Below are 8,612 nucleotides of genomic sequence, written 5' to 3'. Positions count from 1 at the left end.
AGTGGGGATAAGAAGAAGAGAAAACAACCTATCAAGGTGACTACAATACACCCAAGAGGTATCAGATAATGAAAACTTCCTCCAATTCTCAGCCACAAGGCCCTGCAGATCAAGCCAACACCCCTCTCCAGCCCCAAACAGCCTCATAAAGCCCTTGTGCCACACACACCCCTGACTGGCCCCTCCTGGTTCTTACCATCCAGACCTCTCTGACTGTGCCGACCTTCCTTAGACTGACTCTCCCCAACCCTAAATGCACAGATAGCCCCTCCTAAACAATCTTCTCTACCCTCTTGAGCTTTCCCAGGGATTAGGAAATCCACAGGTTGTCACAGCCTGTAGGCGGGAAGGCATGGCACCAGCTGGGGGACTTGGAGCAAGTTATTTAACCTCTCTGAGCCTCAGTATTCTTATCTGTAAAATGGGGATAATGGTATATACTTCATAAGTTTGAGGTGGAAATTGGAGGTAGTTTGCATCATATAATGATGAACATATAGTAGTTGTCCAATAAAAGAGAAATGCCCTCTCATCCAAAAAAGACCTATGTTTCCCTACAGATTCTTTCTAATTGCAAAGGGGAAAATGTATTCAAGTGATCAAATTTAGCATCACCAATAGTAGGACAACTTGACATTTTGTGATTCCTAGTGTGATACACTAAGAGTTATTCAGCATCCCTTATGAAGTATTCTGCCCAAAAATGTTTAACCTAAACTTAATCAAGCCTCTAGACCAGCACTGTCCCATTGAAGTTTCTGTGATAGTGGAAATCCTATATCTGCTCAGTCCAATAAGGTAGTCACTGGTCAGCTGTGGCTATTAAGGATTGGAAATGTGATTAGCGCACCTGAGGAACTAGATTGTTAATCAATTAGCTAAATTTTAATTAATTTAAGTTTAAATAGCCAGATGTGTCTATTGGCTACCATATTGGACAGCCCAGCTCTAGACTTAACCTCCAGTTTATACAAAACACAAGGAATAGACAACAAGTTAAATCACATAAAGCCTATAAAAATTTCTTGGGACAATTGAGAAAATTGAATTTGGAATGGATAGTAAATGATTCTTTAGAATTGTTAATTTTCTTACATGTGAAAATGTTTCTTTTTCTTAAGAAATGAGCCCATTCTTAAATACATGCTGAAGTATGTAAGGGTGACGTGCTATGCTTTCTGTAGCTTACCTGTCAAATAGGTGGGCAAACGTGAAAGCAAATAGAGCATGAAGTTAAAAATTGTTGAATCTTGGTGAAGGATCTGTGGGTATTTGTTGTTGTACTATTCTTTCAAGTTTTCTATATGTTTGAAAACTCGAAACTTGAAAAAAGACATAAAAGACAAATAAATTGCTGACTGTTGCTATGGTAGGAAAAATCAGATGTTTCTCGGCAGCCTGCTGGACAGTCTGAGGATGGGGAAATCCGGATTTCTGTCTTAGTAACACCTTGGCCACTACTGGAATGGAAGCATCTGGAGGTTATTTATTAATTCCTCAGCCTTCTCTGGGTCCCCCGCACGCGTGTGCACACACACACAGCCCACAGGTCCCCTCCCCTCATTCTCCCAGCACCTAGCCTCCCCTCCCCTCCTCTTCTGGTCCCATTCCTCCCTCCCCTCGCTCTTCTCTCTCCTCCCCAGTGCCCGAGGCACTTTGAAAATGAAACCTGCTGAGTGCCTCTACAGCCCAGGGGCTGGCTGCCTTTACACAGAGGAGGGTGCGGGCCACTCCACGTTTAAAGCACATTCCGGAGAGGCGTTGGGCCCGGCTAACCGCCCAAGCCCATAAAGCGGCAAATTGCCCAAACCCCATCTGCATAGCCAAGCCCTTCAGAGTCTGAGCATAAATAGGGCTGGGGCGCCAAGAGGAGCACATTGGAGTTTCCACTCGAACTCCAGATCTTCATTCTGTCCTCTGCATCCCAACCTTCCAGAAGCACCATGACCTGCGGATCAGGATTCCGCGGCCGCACCTTCAGCTGCGTCTCGGCCTGCGGGCCCCGGCCCAGCCGCTGCTGCATCACCGCCGCCCCGTACTGCGGCATCTCCTGCTACCGCGGCCTCAGCGGAGGCTTCGGCAGCCGCAGCGTCTGCGGGGGCTTCCGCAGCTTCGGCTACCGCTCTGGCGGCGTGAGCGGGCCCAGCGCCCCCTGCATCACCACCGTGTCAGTCAATGAGAGCCTGCTCACGCCCCTCAACCTGCAGATCGACCCCAACGCACAGTGCGTGAAGCACGAGGAGAAGGAGCAGATCAAGAGCCTCAACAGCAGGTTTGCTGCCTTCATCGACAAGGTGAGTGCCCTTGATCACACTCTTCCTGAACCCTCACCCATGTGCAGGACTCAGGCTGGCCACTGAGGGGAAAGATAGAGGCAGGAAACTGCACGTAGAGTTCTCAGTCTGATGGAGGGGACAACAGAACCAGATACTGCAATTCTGATGATGAAGTCATTATACACAACCTGTGCAAATCAACTGATAAACACAAAGAGAATATAACAGCGTCACAACACACCGCTCTCCGACCCCACCCCGCCCCAATCTGACCAATGAGACAGACGCAGAGCCAGAGCAAGGCAAGAGGTGCCAGTCTAATGAGAAGGTCACTTCATACACTCAGTCTCAGAAGCTCCCAGCCCTGATTTCACCCTAAGAACTTGATGTGGCCTGAGCTCTTGGTTCTCAGGGGATGTCACATGACAGAGTCACCTGAACCCCAAAGGAACAATCAAAGCGCCAGTAAATTGGTTGCTGCCTCTGAGACCCCCCAGGTTGAAGGTAAAGAGACTAGGGTACTGACTTCCCTTTGCACAGTCCCCAGGGCACTGTTTCCACTTATTACCAGGTGGAAGGGGCGTATTCTGGTCTGAGTGAGAAGGTCAACCTTGAACCGAACTCCTGACTCCTCCTGGCCTCAAGGATCTGTAATATGTCTTGATCCAGTGTTATTAGAGCCCCGAGAACCCCAATACCTGGATAATTCAGCTCAAAAGAGCAGAAGCAAGGTTTCCCTTTCTTTCCTTTAAAAATAGAGTACTCCATAAGTGCTTGGCTCTGTAATTTGGGACTCACATCTATATTATCCCATATCATCCATCCTTGGGAAATCTAGATGTTGTTCAATAGACTATTGGAGACTTTCTGAATCCAAAATCATATGTTGCCCAATAATTCGTTCAATTCTCTTTGAATGAGTAAACAAAGATTATGTTCAGCCTCCAGTTGTCTACCTTCTACCCACTCTTAGCCTCTACCACTGATCCCCTAGGCTGGGAGTTGCCAGTACTTCCTCCTCCAGCAAACCCCAATCTCTAAAAAAATGCTCATGGCCATCTGACCCCTCCTCCCGCCCCATGGCAGGTGCGCTTCCTGGAGCAGCAGAACAAGCTGCTGGAGACCAAGTGGCAGTTCTACCAGAACCGCAAGTGCTGCGAGAGCAACCTGGAGCCTCTGTTCAATGGCTACATCGAGACGCTGAGGCGGGAGGCCGAGTGCGTGGAGGCCGACAGCGGGAGACTGGCCTCTGAGCTCAACCATGTGCAGGAGGTGCTGGAGGGCTACAAGAAGAAGTGAGTGCAGCAGACAGTGGTTCTGCTTTTACATCTCTCCTCAGGGCCAGCTAAACCAGCCTCGCAAATATCTCTTGCCCATTTGCTGAAGGCTGGTAGCGATTTAGAGCTGGGGATTTGAAACCTCATAGCTTTGTTAATTTCCCCGGGCAACTCTGTAGACTAAAAATTTGAGGAATTTTGGTTTGAACAGACAGCTCTCCTGGAGCTAAAGTCCATCATTTGGATTATCCAGACTTCCTCAAAATTCCTCAATTCTTTGGCCTCTCCACCTACGTGGGTTTCTACTATTTGGGGAATCCAAGGTTCTGAAATTTAAACCAAAATTATGGTAACTTGATTGGTAAATAAGAATAAGTTTTAATTATCAGAATCCTTGCAAGCACACCTTAGAGAGATTTGACAAAGTCCGTGCAATTGCAAAAATATTTATGGAGCAGGTAGTCTGTATAAGGCCTTCAGGAAGCATAGAATTTAATAGAATGCTGATACCCAGTGTGAACTTCAAGCTACAGGGCTGTGGAGGATTTCCCTGTGACTGGGAAGCATGCTCTTTGGGCCTCCTTCCAAGGAGAAGAAGGAGCAAGGGGAGAGCCCCTCCTAGAGCAGGACCCAACCTGTTCAGGAGATGGAATCTCACTCAGACCCTGCCCCTGCCTTCAGAGAGGGCCCTCCCTCGGGACGTGAGGGAAACCTAATGCCATCTTCTCCCTTTGCCCCGTGTCAGGTACGAAGAGGAGGTAGCCCTGAGGGCTTCAGCTGAGAATGAATTTGTGGCTCTGAAGAAGGTAGGTGTCCATCTGGTGATTCTAAGTACAGAGGCACTATGGGTGTGGAGAGTGTCCAAGGAGACTCTGCCCTTAGAGGCACCTAGGCTGATGGGGACACTGGCATAGGGAGCCAGGACACAAACCTGCAGAGCCAATGGAAAAACCAGGAGTGGTGAGAGGATAGGAGAAAGAGCCGGAGAGCAGAGCTGAGCATGAGTCCAGGCAGGCTTCCTGAGGTGTGAGGAGAAGGCCGGCAAGCATGAGGGACCAGCGCAGGGGGAAGAGAGGTGAGGCTATCTCAAGGGGCAAATGGCCAATGTGAGGCTTACATTGAAGTGGGAAAGAATTGACTTGGGCCTTTGAACAAAAAATAAGAGTTAGAGAGCCCCAGAGACCCTGGAAGGCAAAGGATAAGCAACTTCAGAAAAACAGGGAGGCTGTTTCACAGCACGTGACTCCTGTGCAGTCAATCAATTTTAATACAAGTGGACTCTTCGTGAACTTGAAGAAAACAGAAAGACCTTGGAGACAGGAAGGACTTAGGGAGGATTAATTTATTCCTTTTCTAACTCCCAGACCTCAACCAAAGGGGTTTGGTCATGCCAGAATGGAGGACTTGTTTATCAGGAGGTGCTATCTTGGAAGTTAAGATGAAATCGATGGGTACATGGAACTAGGATTGGTCAGGACAGGGGAACTCATGATTGTCTGGGATAGTCAGGGCAGATCCTGCCCAGAGACAGGGGCATGGATAAAATGACCTTCCAAAGTTCTGTGAACCCCTAGAGCCTATCATGTCTTGTTCTTTGACAGGAAGTGGACTGTGCCTACCTCCAAAAGTCAGACCTGGAGGCCAACGTAGAGGCCCTGACCCAAGAGATTGACTTCCTTCGGCGACTGTATGAGGAGGTGAGGGGGCATGGCGCAGACAAAAACCCTGCAAGGCAGTCTAGAAGAGAGGGACTCATTCCTAGAGCTGAGGTGTTTGACAGGGGTTTGGGCAGGGAGCTGCAGTCCATGAGGCCATCTGACACAGTAGGGGCTGGAGACCAGGGGAAGCTATGAAGATTGAGTTCAGGCTGTGGTGTGTGGGGCTGTGGTCTAAAGTTTCTGCCATCTCCCACCCTCCACCTTAATCCCTGCAGGAGATCCGCATCCTCCACTCCCACATCTCAGACACCTCGGTTGTGGTGAAGATGGACAACAGCCGGGACCTGAACATGGACAGCATCATCGCCGAGATCAAGGCTCAGTACGATGACATTGCCAACCGCAGCCGGGCTGAGGCTGAGTCCTGGTACCGCAGCAAGGTGAGTGACGCAGGACACCCACCTCCGAGACATAGCAGTGGGAGGGTGCAAGGTATATATTAGAAAAGGCTTCTTTTGTCTGGGGATTCTGATGCTGACAACAACTGTGGAGGGTCCTTCCCTAGGGATGTGTCAGGGTAGTGCAGACAGCTCTCATTGGGGTGGCACAGGCAGGACTGCCATGTGTGGGTAAGCAAGCTGAGCACTGTACAACCTGCACAATCATTCCTGGTTTCCTGATGAGCATCCCTGCTTTCCTGCAGTGCGAGGAGATGAAGGCCACGGTGATCCGGCACGGGGAGACCCTGCGCCGCACCAAGGAGGAGATCAACAAGCTGAACCGCATGATCCAGAGGCTGACGGCTGAGGTGGAGAACGCCAAGTGCCAGGTACGGGTCAGCCCATGCCCAAGACCAGAGAGGCTGAGGGCCTCCCCAGGATCACACAGCCAAGGTGTGCACAATCTGGATCTCCCCATTACTTCTCCAGCCCGTTTACGTGACTAGAGTCCCTGATTGTGGTCACTCAGAGAGACTCGGGGGTGAAAGAGAGAAGGTCCTATTTCTGGGTTGGTTGTTCCCAGTTGTGTGGGAAAAACTGAGCAAATCCAGGAAATGAACAGAGAGACCCAGGGACCATAAGCCACCTTGTTCTCTTCTGGGCCCCCAGAATTCCAGGCTAGAGGCTGCAGTGAGCCAGGCTGAGCAGCAGGGCGAGGCGGCCCTCAACGATGCCCGCTGCAAGCTGGCCGGGCTGGAGGAGGCCCTGCAGAAGGCCAAGCAGGACATGGCCTGCCTGCTCAAGGAGTACCAGGAGGTGATGAACTCCAAGCTGGGCCTGGACATCGAGATCGCCACCTACAGGCGCCTCCTGGAGGGCGAGGAGCACAGGTAGGGCCCATCCCTGTCTGGCCCAGAGTTTCCCATCCCCAGCCCCTGCACAAAGAAGCCCTGGTGGCACAATGGTTAAGCACTTGTCTGCTAACTGAAAGGGCGTCAATTCAAACCCAACAGCAGCTCTGCCAGAGAAAAGACCTGGTGACCTGCTCCCACAAAGACTACAGCCTAGGAAACCCTATGGAGCGGTTCTACTATGTCCTATAAGGTCGCTTTGAGTAGGAATAGACGAGACAGCACACAACAACCCCTTGCACAAGCCCTACCCTTGCCCTTGGCTGAGCAATCTTGGGGTAAACCTAATATTTACTCCTTTGGGGAGGGTGCAGCTGGAGAGGAAGTGTTCCATTAGACCCTCTGCTCCTACCTCCTTGGCGACTTGTGGATCCATTCTCCCCCAAGATTTCAGGAAGCTCCATCGGGAATCCTGGCCAAGTCACTAACTAACATCACCCTTTTCTTCTTCCCCCTCTAGACTGTGTGAAGGCGTTGGGGCTGTGAATGTCTGTGAGTAATTTAGGCCCTATGTGGAAAGGTTTGCTGTGAGGGAAGGGGAGGAGAGTCTGGAAGGAGGGCTTTCACTGAGACCTACATATAAAAGTGGGCTGACATTATAGCACGAGGTATTTGGGGTCAGACACCAAGAAAGACTTGGCAACTTTGACACTAAATGGACCTGGAGTTGTCAACTAAAGGAGGTCCTGCCTTTTAATACCCAAAGCTCAGGGCTTGGGGAGGGGCAGTCGTCTGGGAGGTGGGATGACTTGCTCCCCAGAATTTTGACTCAGGCTTCGCGGTTCGCAGGTGTCAGCAGCTCCCGGGGCGGGGTTGTCTGCGGGGACCTCTGCGTGTCTGGATCCCGGCCGGTGACAGGCAGCGTCTGCAGCGCCCCCTGCAGCGGGAACCTGGTGGTGAGCACCGGAACATGCGCCCCCTGTGCGCCCTGCGGCCCCTGCGATTCCGTCACGTCCTGTGGCCTGGGCGCTGGTGGCGTGAGCTCCTACGGCATCAGCTCCTGTGGCGTGAACTCCTTCGCCCGGAGCTGCCGGAAGTGTTAGGCGCCCCACCGGAAGCCCTGGGCCCGAAGCATCTCTCCCATCCAGCCCCGCCCTGCCCAGGGAGCTGGAACAAGCACTCAGCAGTTTATGCTGCACTTTAAAACCTCGTTTCCGCTCCCCGCTTCTCATTTCTCTGCGTGATCCCCTCCTCTGCTCTGCAGCCCTGCGCGGGGAAAGGCTAGCCCAAAGAAAAGTCTCCTGATGTCCACAAGAAGGGGGCTCAGGGGCAGGCAGGACCAGGCCTAGGACCCAATCCTGAGCCAATGGCCAGAGCCCCCAGTCTCTCCCTCCTCTGCTCTGTTCATCTCTGTCTTGATCTGTGTTTCCAATAAATCAGTATAGCCAGCCCTGGGCCTTGTGGATGTCTCTGTTAACCTCCTCCGGAGCCCGGGTTTGAGAGAGTCCCCAAAGTCTCATGGGGCAGAGAAACGCCTAGACCTGGGGTCTCCAGGACAGTCTTCTATCCGTGGGCTCACAGCAGTCTCAGATTTAGCAAAGACCCCGACATGATGCAATTTTATCTACACGCCCTTAGTGATCTTATCTACACAATTTTAATACATTTTGCAGATGAAGAAATTGAAGCTCAGAGATGCTCAGTAACTTGGGCAGGGTCCCATACTTGGTTGGTGGTACAGCTGGGGTTTGAGCCGTCTGAGTATCTCTCATACTTATTTGCCTAAACCACAGCTGCCTCCCTGTAAACTGTGCACATCTGTAAACTGATGGATAATAAAGATTAGATTCACCTATCACTCAAAGCTTAAAGGAGCATCACTCATCTCATTTTTAGTCGTGAAGACTCATGCCTGAGTAATTTATTGGCATTCTTTACCTTTGACATGGCTTTTTGTTTTTTTTTTAATGGAGTCATTTTTGGGTTTGGAAACTGGCATAGCTGATAAATTGCCTCCAAGACAGAAAGCAGCACATAGCAAAATGATGACGTGGCATAAAGGTGAGGGCGCAGACTCTGGAGCCAGGCTGCCTGAGTGCAAAACCGGGCT

The 8,612-nt window shown here is 50.9% G+C and overlaps 1 protein-coding gene across 1 annotated transcript; it reads left to right on the top strand.

Moving 5' to 3' along the window:
• The first annotated feature begins 1,900 nt into the window (after positions 1 to 1,900).
• On the top strand, positions 1,901 to 7,605 carry LOC101347627 (keratin, type II cuticular Hb1). Its single transcript, XM_004388358.1, has 9 exons — positions 1,901 to 2,294; positions 3,363 to 3,571; positions 4,299 to 4,359; positions 5,155 to 5,250; positions 5,487 to 5,651; positions 5,915 to 6,040; positions 6,321 to 6,541; positions 7,023 to 7,054; positions 7,352 to 7,605. The coding sequence occupies exons 1-9, from the start codon at positions 1,944 to 1,946 to the stop codon at positions 7,603 to 7,605; spliced, it is 1,515 nt and encodes a 504-aa protein (XP_004388415.1). The 5' UTR covers positions 1,901 to 1,943.
• Positions 7,606 to 8,612: the final 1,007 nt, after the last annotated feature.

This window comes from Trichechus manatus, unplaced genomic scaffold (genome assembly GCF_000243295.1).
Source record: "Trichechus manatus latirostris isolate Lorelei unplaced genomic scaffold, TriManLat1.0 scaffold00209, whole genome shotgun sequence".
NCBI classification, from domain to species: Eukaryota; Metazoa; Chordata; class Mammalia; order Sirenia; family Trichechidae; genus Trichechus; species Trichechus manatus.
Note: the sequence above shows the minus strand (reverse complement) of the source record. Positions and strands in the feature narration are given on the sequence as shown.